The sequence below is a fragment of the Megascapheus bottae genome, chromosome 22 (assembly GCF_031878675.1).
Source record: "Megascapheus bottae isolate mThoBot1 chromosome 22, mThoBot2.hap1, whole genome shotgun sequence".
NCBI lineage: Eukaryota > Metazoa > Chordata > Mammalia > Rodentia > Geomyidae > Megascapheus > Megascapheus bottae.
The window spans coordinates 16,328,476-16,341,318 of NC_143530.1; the positions used below are offsets into that span (position 1 = coordinate 16,328,476).

The following is a 12,843-nucleotide window of genomic DNA, read 5'->3' on the forward strand; positions in this document are numbered from 1 at the left end:
GAAGCCTTTATACGTCCTGCCGCGGACCGAAGTGAGAACCGGCAGACAGCAGGCGGGAAGGGCGGCCCCGCCCGCGAGGGGGCGGAGACAGGCAGGCCAACTGGCGGGAAAGAGGAGCAGGGAGGGGTGGGGCGAAGCAGGGCGAGCAGGGCCGGGCAGGGCCCGGCAGGGCAGGGGAAGACAGGTTTTTGTCTCCCTGTCTGGGGCTTTCTTAGTGGAGCTGCGCTGTCGCTGTACAGATTCCCTTGAGGACAAAGCGGTAATCTAGAGGAAAGTAGGCACGGAATGGATTCGAGCAAGCCGACAACCACCGATATCCCATCACACCGAGAGCAAGTGCGAGCTGCTAAGGCATCTTGCAGGCTCACCGTTCTAAGAGAACGGGTAGGCTGTGCTAAGTAGCCTTGGCTTCCTTCGTGACGCTTAGATTTTCATCTGCGTCCCTCCTCTCCAGGGCTTTCGAAAGAGTGGTTTCGGTCCTATTTTCTCCCCTTAGGTACGTTTATTTGGAATGGTCAGGAGGACTGGCAAGTCCTATAAATCCCAGTCCAAATGGCTTCTATCAAAATATTAAACTTCAGCTTTTTGGTTTTTTTTCTCTTTGGTTTGTGGTGGGTATTAAACTCTGGGCCTGGGTGCTGTTCCTGAATTCTTCAGGGAGCCCTTGAGCTACCGTGCCACTTACGGTTTTCTGGTGGTTAATTGGAGAGAAAAGTTTCACGAACGTTAGTTCCGGGCCTGGCTTTGAACTTTGATCCTCAGATATCAGCCCCCTGAGTAGCTAGGATTACAGGCGTAAGCCACCACAATAATTTTTGTCTGACATGTATAAGGACAAATAAATCGGTTAAATCAACCTCAAAAAAAGCCTTTTTGCATTTTGAGTGCAAATGGTGGGAGGGGATTTTTCTGATCTGCTTGAATTAAACGACGAAGGATGATGAAGTGGCAATTATTGTAAATACTTTCTCTAGGAGAGATACTTTCTCAAGGAGAGATAATCTGTATGACTCGGGGCAACCCATAGGATTAATACCAACCCTTTCCCGCAGGGTTCACCCATCTTTCACAAAAGTCAATTTACTCTTCCTCGAGTTCTATACAGCTCCCCTCTCCCACTATGAAGAATGCCTTTCAACGTCTAGATCTCAGTAAGGTTATCCATGTCTAGTCTTCCTTCATGTGATACAGGCATGTAATACATGTTCATACGTATCCTGCTAAATATGGTATATCTTCAGTTTATTTCCAATATTTTATTGCTCAACCCTTCCTTTCTACTGAAAGGAAGCTTTCTCTCCTACATAGGGATGGAATTAGAAAATCCTTTCAACTCTAGCCAGGGTCAGTGGCTCAAGCCCATACTTCTAGCTAATCAGGAGGTTGAGATCTGAGGATCAAGGTTCAAAGCCAACCCGGGCACAAAAGGTCCTGAGACTCTTATCTCCAATTAACCTCTAGAAAATTGGAAGTGGGGCTTGGCTCCAGGGTAGGTGATTGCCTTGAACTGAAGAACTCGGGGACAGTGCCCAGGCCCAGGGGTAGGGTGGTAACCTTGAGCTGAGGAGTTCAGGGACAGTGGCTAGGCCAAGATCAAGCCCTATGACCCACAAAAGAAAAAAAAAAATCCTTTAAACTGTAAAATTAGTAGAATTCATACTAACATGCTTGGTAAATAAATTCTTTTTTCAGTGTTTTTGTGTTAATTAGAAGAAAGAGTAGTGAAAAGCTTAGAGAAGTTTTTATTGAAATTGTGCCTTCAATACAGTACTTATGCTCCTTTCATAATTTCATCAGCTTCATAAAGTGAATGAAAACAATAGCATTTGCTCCATTTAATGCTGTAAAGATTAATGAAGATAATTGGTTAGACAACTTTAATGATATCCTGCTAGTAAAAAAAAATAGCTAATATGAATCTTAGCATTTCTCCACAAAGTTTCCTCATATTGACTTACCTGTTTGCTTTCTACAATACAGTCTCACTTAATCTGTTACTTATATTGCCACAAATGAAGTACTATTGTAAACTGTCCTTTTCTGGAAGTTTCTAATAATTACATATAGTAAACTGATGAAACTCTGATGTCAAAGTGATCAAACCAGGAAGCTTTCGAAGAGTCACAAGGATCCTACCCACCAAGGGATGCAGGCAGGTCAGAAAGTGTATGCTCTCGAAACAGGTGATCTGAGTGGACGCCACCTCTACTCTGTTCCACTAGCACCTGGCACTCAGGTAGTTGGAGACAGCCCGCAACGCATAAAACTACAACCTCTATAGTTCAAAAACAGTGAAACAGTGACACTTTAAATCTGGCTCCATTTAGTATTTTTTGCACTGGCATATAAACAGACCTTCCATATTAACAGGCCAGTTCCTGGCCTCATAGTAAATAACACTTCTTAAATTAAAACAATAAATTCGTTCCTTCCAAGTCAAGCAGTCTGAAAGCTTTTGTTGAGTACCTACTTTTAGAAGCTAAAACCTACATAAAACATACCGGACATATCTTCTCATTCTCCACTAAGTCAGCGTGCTGTAAGACCCATACATTCTGCTTTTGTCCCTTCAGTTCTTTTCTCCTCCTCACCTTCCTGCCAACCTTACTTTTGGGCCTCATCGCTATCTTGTCTTTCCTAAAAATTCTCATATGCTTTTCAAAATATTTCCAGTAAGGCTACTTAGACTGATGAATCCGAATCACGCTTTTCACAGTATTTTTTAAAACTGTAGACACTGACATCTCATGGACAATTCTTACCACTTTTAAAGGCAAATAGAACCCTTTATGATCTTCAAGTCCAAATGTGGGCTAAACCTGAACGCCACATTTAAAGGATTCTTCTCACTATTCTGATCCGACCCAGATATCAGAGGTTCTAATGATAATGGTAGGTGGCACACTCCATTTGTTGCCTATTTTCCCTTTGTTTTGTGGTTTTGCTCTAACTTTACATTTTTGAAAACGTCACCACATATTAGGCACTATTTTTCACAATATACACAATGTGGACATGGCCAATTGTTCCTATAAACCACCTTGTAGTACCCTATGCTCCAGAAAATTGCTACTACTCACAGCTTTAGCATCAAAAGCATTATTTTCCTGACAAAGAAAAGCTGCTGCCCAACACACTAACATTCAGCGGTCTATGACACCGGAAGTGAAGAACTATTTCTTAAATCTCCATTTTTCCTAACTGCATGCAACCAGTTATTTTTTAAAACACCATGGGGGCAAAAACCATGTAATTTAAAATCCATGCTTTCACTGAAGACAGTAGGTGGGAGTTACAAGAACAGAATGTAAACGGCTGAGTTTTCAGTTTTCTTGTAAAGGGTAGATAAGGGACAGGATGAAGAAAATGCAGCAGCTTAGCTTTTACTGAAAACATAGTGTGGCTCTGAAAAGAGCCTTTGGGTCCTGCACAACTGGAAGAGCTCACTTGGAGCTGGTGTACTTAGTGACGGCCTTGGTGCCCTCGGACACGGCATGCTTGGCCAGCTCTCCGGGAAGCAGCAAGCGCACGGCAGTCTGGATCTCCCGCGACGTGATGGTCGAGCGCTTGTTGTAGTGCGCCAGGCGAGACGCCTCGCCCGCGATGCGCTCGAAGATGTCGTTCACGAACGAGTTCATGATGCCCATGGCCTTGGACGAGATGCCGGTGTCGGGGTGGACCTGCTTCAGCACCTTGTACACGTACACCGAGTAGCTCTCCTTGCGGCTGCGCTTGCGCTTCTTGCCGTCCTTCTTCTGCGCCTTGGTCACGGCTTTCTTCGAGCCCTTCTTGGGCGCGGGAGCGGACTTCGCTGGCTCAGGCATGTTGAAAGCGATAGCTGTTCACTCTCTAGAGCAACACGCCAGAGGCCCCTCTTTATCTACGTGGCTTTATGCAAATTAGGAGTGCCAAGACCCTCCCGTGATTGGTGAGTACGCATGTGTGACGTCATCGTCCGATCACAATGCGCTTCAAGGAGAACCGAATTCTATTGGTCCAAATCAACCGCGCACACAGACCAATCGCGTAGCATTCTTTCCGCACCCACTGCGGACTATAAAGGTGCGTTTTCGCCTTCCGTTTCTGTGCTAACCAGAAACGACAGTTGGTACTCCGACATGTCTGGACGTGGCAAGCAGGGTGGCAAGGCCCGCGCCAAGGCCAAAACCCGCTCTTCCCGAGCCGGCCTGCAGTTCCCCGTTGGCCGTGTCCACCGCCTGCTCCGCAAGGGCAACTATGCCGAGCGCGTCGGAGCCGGCGCCCCGGTGTACCTGGCGGCGGTGCTCGAGTACCTGACTGCCGAGATCCTGGAGCTGGCTGGCAACGCTGCCCGCGACAACAAGAAGACCCGCATCATCCCGCGCCACCTGCAGCTGGCCATCCGCAACGACGAGGAGCTCAACAAGCTGCTGGGCAAGGTCACCATCGCCCAGGGCGGCGTCCTACCCAACATCCAGGCCGTGCTGCTGCCCAAGAAGACTGAGAGTCACCACAAAACTAAATGAGGGATTCATTTTGTTTCTTAAACAAAGGCTCTTTTCAGAGCCACTTACTAACTCATAAAGAAGTGACACTACTTGTATTTCCTTCTGTGCTTGCAGTCACTTTTCAAGGTACTTTCAAGTAGCTTCTTAATATTTTTTTCCTCAAGCAGGAAGTGGAGATACCTATGTCAAGTTGGTGGGTAACATTGAGCACTGGTAAAACTCCAGGCAAAGACGACTTTAGGAAAAGTTTTCTGACCCAACTTTTCCTAAAGCAATTTTTAAAAGCCAAGCATTGTATCCCCATTATAAACAATTACAAGACAATCTGAAGGATACTAAGTTCTAGGCCAACCAGTCTCCCCCATAGGTGAGGAAGACCCTGTCTGTAGAGAAAACACTGGATCGGGAGAAAGATAAAAGCAAGAAAAGCAATGTGGCAGGAATAAGTACTAGTATAGAAAGAATGCTTGAGAAATGAAGTGATCTGCAAGATGACATGTTCATAATAAAAAATATAAATTGAGGATCCAATAGAGAAAACAACGCTAATATCACCAAAATAAATGAGTGTTGATATTGCTAGTAAAGCAAAGGTTACAAGAGAGGTTGCAAGGTCACTTTGATTTAAATATCTTTTTGTTTTTAGAGAACTTAGCTGTGGGGGCCGGGAGTTTGGCCTAGTGGTTAAAGTGCTTGCATAGCATGCATGAAGACCCCGGTTCGGTTCCTCGGTACCAAATACATAGAAAAAAGCCGAAGTGGTGCTGAGGCTCCAGTGGTAGAGCTCTAACATTGAGAAAATCCAAGAGACAGGGCTGGCAAAAAAAAAAAAAAAAGAACTTAGCTGTGTATTCTCAAGCCATAATTTTTTTGTTAGTCTCATGTCTAGGATTACAGACATGCACCACCACATCCTGTGAGAAAAATTCTTGTATATACTGACTTCCTAACCTTTATATCCATTCTGACATATTCACTGATATACATATTCATTCCCCTAGCTCCTAGGTTTCTTATAGATCATCAGAAAAGACATATTACAGGCTCAGCAGCACTGTTAACAAGTAACTGCTTTCTTACATCTCCTTGTCTTAATAAATAATATAACTATACATTAGAATGAGGCAAACAAATCTGGAATTATATGTGTATTTTTGTGTGCTATCTCCATAGCAAAGCTCAAATCTTAGGCAGGGAAATGGAAGTTCAATGTTCAATATTTTATATAGAAAATTATCAAACTATTGTAGTTCAGCCCACAGAGTATTTTTTGGAGTTAGTATCCATGTACACATAGTTACAAATACTATCCCTAACTAAATGATTCATGCAATGACAAGTGTGATGTTATTTGTATATTGAGAAATATATTGGCTGCATAACTCCTGGAGGTGTTTTATCAATCACTTCAGCGTACAGTATGGATCAGTGCAAACCTTGAAATGTGAGCCCATACACTAGTGGTTATTATTTTCTCAGCATAGAAAATAGGCATGGGCATTCAAGAATACCTTGTCTGTTTGGTAAAGAACCTTAGCCTGGGTCAGCAGACACCACATCCATATTCAGTGGCTGTGTAAGGCATTATTACCTCATAAAATAGTGTATATTTCTTTCTAAAAGGAAGGCTAATTTCTACAACAGGAGTACTTATTTATTTTGCTTAAGGTACTGACCAGCAGAAAGCACTAGAGTAATGTTTTAATATTGTAAACTAATGGGACACTCTATATTCCACACATAGAATTTATATTGTTGCTAATTTCTGATAGTAAGTCACAGAAGACAATCAGCAGGAGCAAACTGTACTGCCTGCAATAATGAGATTATGTAATTTCAAGACTGAAAACATAAAACACACTAGTTCCAATAACTAAGTAGCATACACAAATCTCCAAGCCAAATACTCAAACTTTTAAAATTTGGGGCATTATAATTATTTTTATTTTTCATCACAGGTGGCTCACACTTGTAATCCTAGCTACTGAAGTCGAAATATAAGGATGGCAGTTCGAAACCAGCTGGAGCAAAAAAAAGAAAAAAGTCCCTGTCAGACTCTTATCTCCAATACACTATACTCAAAAACCTGGAAGTGGCACCGGTCCAGTGGTAGAGCACTAGACTTATGTAGAGTTCAGAACAGTGAACAGACCCTTAATTCAAGCCCTACCCCAGGACCTGGAAACACACACTCACATACACAAACCTCAATTTTTCCACCTTGTTTCATAAGCTGACAAGCTGAAGAATAAAGTGAAACAAATATTGGCCGAAAATCCAGAATGCTTAAAAGACAAATGCTTAGAGAATAAAACGTAATCACCCACCTAGACGTTTACCATCCTGTTCAAATTCTAGTTCCCACAAGGAATGGATTCAGAAACGCAGCCCTTGAGATTTAAGCATAGCAGAGAACATAGGTAATTTCTTGCAGTAGTGTTCCCAACTCTTATTGAAGATGAACAGGAAAGTTGAAATCAGGGGGTAGGTAGGACAGGGAGGAACAAAATCTCAGGGTTTGGCAGGTCCAACTCCCCTTAGCATAGTCCTGTTAATACAGTAAAGGAGTCTAAAACACAGGGAAGTGGCCTGGTGAAACAGCTCTTTGTAGGACATGTAGTTGGCTCTGAAAAGAGCCTTTGGAAAATAACGGATGGAGAACACTGAGGATTCAAGCTCTCTCACCACGGATGCGGCGCGCCAGCTGGATGTCCTTGGGCATGATGGTCACCCGCTTGGCGTGGATGGCGCACAGGTTGGTGTCCTCAAACAGACCCACCAGGTACGCCTCGCTCGCCTCCTGCAGCGCCATCACAGCCGAGCTCTGGAAGCGCAGGTCCGTCTTGAAGTCCTGCGCGATCTCGCGCACCAGCCGCTGGAACGGCAGCTTGCGGATCAGCAGCTCCGTCGACTTCTGGTAGCGCCGGATCTCGCGCAGCGCCACGGTGCCGGGCCGGTAGCGGTGGGGCTTCTTCACGCCGCCCGTGGCCGGCGCGCTCTTGCGAGCGGCCTTGGTGGCCAGCTGCTTGCGGGGCGCCTTGCCGCCGGTCGACTTGCGAGCAGTCTGCTTGGTACGAGCCATGATGTACTGCCAAGAGTTGGATAAGAAGGAAGGGAGCTGGATGCCGCTTTATAATGAGAACCTGAAGCTGATTGGAGAAAATTAGGCCTGGCCCACCTTGATGCAACCAATGAAGACACTAGGAAATTTGTAAACCCGAACAGTGACTATGGGAAGGAGTTTCACTGTAATTGGCCCAGATGTGAGTGCAGTATACATTGGTCAAATACACCCCATCTATCATGAATTCTATGAAAATATGTTGTTCACCAAATCCTTTTGTTATGTTCTCAAGCCTGTTATTTTCATTTAATCACTGTATCTGACTTTGGTACTTGTTATATTGTATATGCGTTTGTTTATTGGAAATAGGGAAGGGAAGGGGGAACACATGATTGGGAGGGTGTAGAGGGGAGGAAACTGGGAGAAAAACATCAATGTTCAGGAAATAATGTACTTACTACCTGTAACTCTTTTTTTACATCATCCCGACAATAAAACAAAAAATGTTCTACTCCCCCACACTCCAACTTAGTTTTCCACGGAAATAAATGTTTAAAAAGCAAAACAAAACTTCGCCTGGGCTCGGTGGTTCACGCCTATATTCCTACTCAGGAGGCTGAGATCTGAGCACACCGGGGTGCTTGTCGGGGTAATAGTCTGTGAGACTTTGGATTATCTCCCATTAACCACTAGAAAAACCCGAAGTGGTGGTGTGGCTCTAGTAGGGCCATAGCCTTGAGCTGAAGAGCTCAGGGACAGTGCCCAGGCCCAGGGATCAAACCCCAGAACCGACAAAAAACAAAACAAAACAAAAAACTTGTACAAGGTTTACTGGAAGAAAATAGCATCAAGTTCTTTTCCAAATAGAACCGTATTGTCAACATGTAATCTAACCTTTGATCTTTGCACTAGCTCTAAAATCCAGTGTATGGAAATGCGCACATTCAATCCATTAATCCCACACCTCACTTGTACCAAACAAGCATAACCATTAAGGCAAACTTTTTACGAAAACCGGTATAATTTGAAGCCATCGCTACTTATCAAATAAAACTAATTTCCTATCTTTCTGACTGCCATTTTTGGAGGTTGAGCAGATAAACTTTGGAAACAACCCACTTACTTACCAAAGACAATGACCCATTACCATACTATTTGGTGTAAACTGGCAAAAAAAAAAAACCGACAGCTACGACTGTACACATAAACCCATATAGATTCTGAAGCTTAGAAATAGCAAAATGGGGAGGAGGGAATGAGGACAACTACGAAGCTATCCCATAGTCAACTTCTATCCACTTAGTATGAAACTAGAACAAAAGTGCAGTTCCCTTTGAAAAGCTGTAGGTGGCTCTGAAAAGAGCCTTTGGTTTCGAATGGACTTAGAACTTATTTGCCCTTCGCCTTGTGATGGCTCTCAGTCTTCTTGGGCAGCAGCACGGCCTGGATGTTAGGCAGGACACCGCCCTGGGCGATGGTGACCTTGCCGAGCAGTTTGTTGAGCTCCTCGTCGTTGCGGATGGCCAGCTGCAGGTGGCGCGGGATGATGCGGGTCTTCTTGTTGTCGCGGGCAGCGTTGCCAGCCAGCTCCAGGATCTCGGCAGTCAGGTACTCCAGCACCGCCGCCAAGTACACCGGGGCGCCGGCTCCGACGCGCTCGGCATAGTTGCCCTTGCGGAGCAGGCGGTGGACACGGCCAACGGGGAACTGCAGGCCGGCTCGGGAAGAGCGGGTTTTGGCCTTGGCGCGGGCCTTGCCACCCTGCTTGCCACGTCCAGACATGTCGGAGTACCAACTGTCGTTTCTGGTTAGCACAGAAACGGAAGGCGAAAACGCACCTTTATAGTCCGCAGTGGGTGCGGAAAGAATGCTACGCGATTGGTCTGTGTGCGCGGTTGATTTGGACCAATAGAATTCGGTTCTCCTTGAAGCGCATTGTGATCGGACGATGACGTCACACATGCGTACTCACCAATCACGGGAGGGTCTTGGCACTCCTAATTTGCATAAAGCCACGTAGATAAAGAGGGGCCTCTGGCGTGTTGCTCTAGAGAGTGAACAGCTATCGCTTTCAACATGCCTGAGCCAGCGAAGTCCGCTCCCGCGCCCAAGAAGGGCTCGAAGAAAGCCGTGACCAAGGCGCAGAAGAAGGACGGCAAGAAGCGCAAGCGCAGCCGCAAGGAGAGCTACTCGGTGTACGTGTACAAGGTGCTGAAGCAGGTCCACCCCGACACCGGCATCTCGTCCAAGGCCATGGGCATCATGAACTCGTTCGTGAACGACATCTTCGAGCGCATCGCGGGCGAGGCGTCTCGCCTGGCGCACTACAACAAGCGCTCGACCATCACGTCGCGGGAGATCCAGACTGCCGTGCGCTTGCTGCTTCCCGGAGAGCTGGCCAAGCATGCCGTGTCCGAGGGCACCAAGGCCGTCACTAAGTACACCAGCTCCAAGTGAGCTCTTCCAGTTGTGCAGGACCCAAAGGCTCTTTTCAGAGCCACCCCACATTTTCACTAAAAGTTAGCTGCGAACTGTTAACAGTACTAGTGAAGTTGGAAACAAATTCGGTATGTTAACGTGTTATTCAGCCCTTTTACGTTTACCAGGTAAAGCTGGTTTTATCTTCTGTACAGCCTACATCTTCCAGAAGCAGATACTTCCTAGGTCAGAAGTGTATATCTGCTATTCCTTAACGAGGACACTCTCCACCCAAGCAGATATTCCCTCCTAGTGTTGGGTGAGGATAAGGTTACCTGCTCCTCCCCAGAAAGGCAACGGGTGGCTGGGCAGCTTTACCAATGTTGAGCTTCCGCAGTGGGGCGGGGCGGAGAACTCAAGGTATTCAAGATGGTGTCAGTGTTTACTCCCCTTAGCCGTTTCGTTCCCTCTTCTGTACACCCTTTCCGCCTTTGCTACACACGCATATTCCTTGGCCTGTACAACAAACTTAAAAAAAAAAATTCTGTAAAGGAACAGCGGACCAAATTGGAAACTGCGTGGAGGAGGGCGGGAGACCTCAGTTCTAGATCCGCCGGAAAAGAGGGGGGCGGCGGAGACAGGCGGGGGCCATGGCGGCAGCCAGGCCATTTGGCCGCTTACCAGTGAAGCTTTGAGGTCATTTTGGAGTCTTAACGCTGTGGGCCTGTTAGTTCCCCAGAAGTGCAAGAGAATGCTTGCAATTCAGATATGTGAGTATTTTACGGAAGAAAATAAAAGATCGTTCAAAATCCTAGTTTGGATTATAAAGTGGGGCACTGGCTTTTTGGCACAAGTTTCATACCGCGTTAGTGTTGAGAATCTTCATTTTAGAGTAGTTCATGAACTCTAATACCGTGAAGTATTCTTTGCTTCTCGATGTGGGGAGCGGGGAGTGAGAAAAGCAATTTACCTAGTCACAGGGCAAGAAATAGGGTAAATTGAATTTAGGTGGCCGAACTACACAGCCCAGTCTGTTTTACATAATTTTCATAAGGATAAAAGAGAGATTATGGTTTTATCACTCACTCTTGCATAGTAGTAATTCATGCCCTAGTGTTGTGCCTGATCTTTGATTCACATAGGACCGTTCTTAGCTCTGCTATCTTCCTGCAAAATTTCTGGGTCTCTCTATCTTTTCTTTATAAAAATGTGAAAAATCTTGAAGATTGTAATTAGAAATGTAGAGAGAGTTCCGAAGCAGTCATAAAGTATTCTTTGCCTTTTTTTCTGGAAGTCTTGCAAATGAGAGGAGCTTTCATGAAAAATGTTGGTAGTACTTTCTTAAAATTAAGACACATACAAGGACAGATCAGAAAGTGGGGTAAGTAAATTACCTGATGTTGCACAGTTAAATACATTTATTCACAAACAGATTCTAGCTTTTCCTATAACAATGCAGCGGGTATCTTTTTTTAAAATTAGCTGTTCAACGAGATTGCAGTCAGTTCCAGAACTGTCGGGGGCCGAGTGTGGGGGAGCTGTTATGATGATTTTGGGCTGTGTCAACCGCTTCTTGTTTAACTTATCTGAGATTTGATTGCTGTTTTGTACATATGTAACCCCTGGCAGTTTCCTGGTTTTAAGAGACTGGAACTAAAAATAAACGGGGCTACAGTCTTAAGCTTATACTCTTAGGGTAAGGTCTTGGGCTGCTGACTTAAGCTGTAGACCTCCCGACCCCATCTGTTTCTTGTCTTCTTTTTTTTTCTCATCCTCACCCCCTAAATCAGGAATTGCGCCTTGCTGCCGGCTGGCTCCAGCAAGTGGCGCCCGTACTGGGACTCGAACCAGGAAAACCTGGGAAGACAATAGAGGACCCTGCTGTGGTAAGTGAAGGGAGAGAGCAGGAGAGTGTATAGTCGGGAGTAAGAAATAATGGGACAAGGTAATAGCTGCAAGGTCTATGTGAAGGCCCTTAAAGGAACACAAGGGCAGCTTGAATGCTTCTTTCGGTTCCTTGAGGAAGTGTGCCTGTAGTTTCCAGAAGAGGGAACTGAAGAGAGGAAGAAAAAAGCTGCACCCCCCTCCCCTGCATTTTGAGGCAGCAACCATCTTGTTGTTTACATTAAACTATGAGTGACCCAGAGCGCCCATAAATTAAAGAAACAGGATTGTGGTGTCCATAAGTTCCAGGAACTGACTTGTCTGTGTTAAAATTAGAATTCACATAAAATCCAAGGATAGCATTTGTTTTCCAAGCCATAAAACTACCCTCAGACAGCTGAGTAGGACTCAACCGGCATGGGAGCTAGCTCCCATCGCCCTGGAATGTCCCTGACCCCCCCCCATCTTATGTCACTCAAACACCTGGTTGTTGTGTTGCTGTAAATCTGTGGTCTTTGCCTTTAAAAGCCCTGTGAGGGTGAAGCCTGGGCAGCAGCCGCCTGAATAAAGCCTTGCTTTTGCATTTCGGAGCAACTTGACTCTCAGTGATCTTGGTGGTGATCTCGCAACCTGGGCATTACATTTGGGGGCTCGTCTGTCCGGGATCCCCCAGGAACCCCACTGGGACCCTAGAGAGCCCGAAAGGTTTGTTGCCTTCTGACCAGTAAGAGCGCTGGCTTGTCTGCTTTTTGTCTGTGTCATTGTCATTCTACTTTGGGTTTGTCGCGGTCGATGGCATTTGTATTTGGCAGGCTCTCACTGGGGCAAAGGAGTCTGGACAGTGATCCTGGAGGGAAAGGGAGTCGTTCGGATCCCCACTTTGGGCGAAGGTCTTCAAGACCTTAAGCCATCTGAGGGCACTGAGCAGGTATCCGTCTGGTTTGACAACACTCTTCAGGAAGGGGAAGGAGTCTTCTTGATTCCTCCCTG

The 12,843-nt window shown here is 45.7% G+C and overlaps 5 protein-coding genes across 7 annotated transcripts; 2 read left to right on the forward strand and 3 right to left on the reverse strand.

The window, feature by feature from the left end:
* Window positions 1–1,722: 1,722 nt before the first annotated feature.
* LOC150048150 (histone H2B type 1-C/E/F/G/I) lies at window positions 1,723–3,983 on the reverse strand. 2 transcript variants are annotated; one of them, XM_090356220.1, is made up of 2 exons: window positions 3,448–3,983; window positions 1,723–1,841 (listed from the first exon to the last, which is right to left on the reverse strand). In XM_090356220.1, the coding sequence occupies exons 1-2, from the start codon at window positions 3,822–3,824 to the stop codon at window positions 1,772–1,774; spliced, it is 447 nt and encodes a 148-aa protein (XP_090212346.1). In that variant the 5' UTR covers window positions 3,825–3,983; the 3' UTR covers window positions 1,723–1,771. The 2 variants fall into 2 exon arrangements, with proteins under 2 accessions (XP_090212346.1, XP_090212347.1); XM_090356221.1 differs by lacking the exon at window positions 1,723–1,841 and having other exon boundaries at window positions 3,444–3,982.
* LOC150048151 (histone H2A type 1-J-like) lies at window positions 3,923–4,582 on the forward strand. The gene has a single exon (XM_090356219.1). It carries the CDS (start codon window positions 3,939–3,941, stop codon window positions 4,503–4,505), a length of 567 nt encoding a protein of 188 aa, XP_090212345.1. The 5' UTR covers window positions 3,923–3,938; the 3' UTR covers window positions 4,506–4,582.
* Window positions 4,583–6,814: 2,232 nt separating this feature from the next.
* Window positions 6,815–7,569, reverse strand: H3c10 (H3 clustered histone 10). 2 transcript variants are annotated; one of them, XM_090356223.1, is made up of 2 exons: window positions 7,173–7,569; window positions 6,815–6,877 (listed from the first exon to the last, which is right to left on the reverse strand). In XM_090356223.1, the coding sequence occupies exons 1-2, from the start codon at window positions 7,567–7,569 to the stop codon at window positions 6,864–6,866; spliced, it is 411 nt and encodes a 136-aa protein (XP_090212349.1). In that variant the 3' UTR covers window positions 6,815–6,863. The 2 variants fall into 2 exon arrangements, with proteins under 2 accessions (XP_090212349.1, XP_090212350.1); XM_090356224.1 differs by lacking the exon at window positions 6,815–6,877 and having other exon boundaries at window positions 7,159–7,569.
* An 806-nt stretch (window positions 7,570–8,375) lies between these two features.
* LOC150048153 (histone H2A type 1-like) lies at window positions 8,376–9,546 on the reverse strand. The gene has a single exon (XM_090356218.1). The coding sequence runs from the start codon at window positions 9,511–9,513 to the stop codon at window positions 8,941–8,943; it is 573 nt and encodes a 190-aa protein (XP_090212344.1). The 5' UTR covers window positions 9,514–9,546; the 3' UTR covers window positions 8,376–8,940.
* On the forward strand, window positions 9,259–10,075 carry LOC150048154 (histone H2B type 1-C/E/F/G/I). The gene has a single exon (XM_090356230.1). The coding sequence runs from the start codon at window positions 9,628–9,630 to the stop codon at window positions 10,006–10,008; it is 381 nt and encodes a 126-aa protein (XP_090212356.1). The 5' UTR covers window positions 9,259–9,627; the 3' UTR covers window positions 10,009–10,075.
* Window positions 10,076–12,843: the final 2,768 nt, after the last annotated feature.

Coding starts and splice junctions, on each gene's coding strand:
- LOC150048153 (XM_090356218.1), bottom strand. CDS start 9,513: ATGTGTGACGTCATCGTCCGATCACAATGCGCTTCAAGGAGAACCGAA.
- LOC150048150 (XM_090356220.1), bottom strand. CDS start 3,824: ATGCCTGAGCCAGCGAAGTCCGCTCCCGCGCCCAAGAAGGGCTCGAAG. Junction 1,842..3,447: donor ACTAAGTACACCAGCTCCAA/GTGAGCTCTTCC, acceptor TAATCTTTACAG/CATTAAATGGAGCAAATGCT.
- H3c10 (XM_090356223.1), bottom strand. CDS start 7,569: ATGGCTCGTACCAAGCAGACTGCTCGCAAGTCGACCGGCGGCAAGGCG.
- LOC150048151 (XM_090356219.1), top strand. CDS start 3,939: ATGTGTGACGTCATCGTCCGATCACAATGCGCTTCAAGGAGAACCGAA.
- LOC150048154 (XM_090356230.1), top strand. CDS start 9,628: ATGCCTGAGCCAGCGAAGTCCGCTCCCGCGCCCAAGAAGGGCTCGAAG.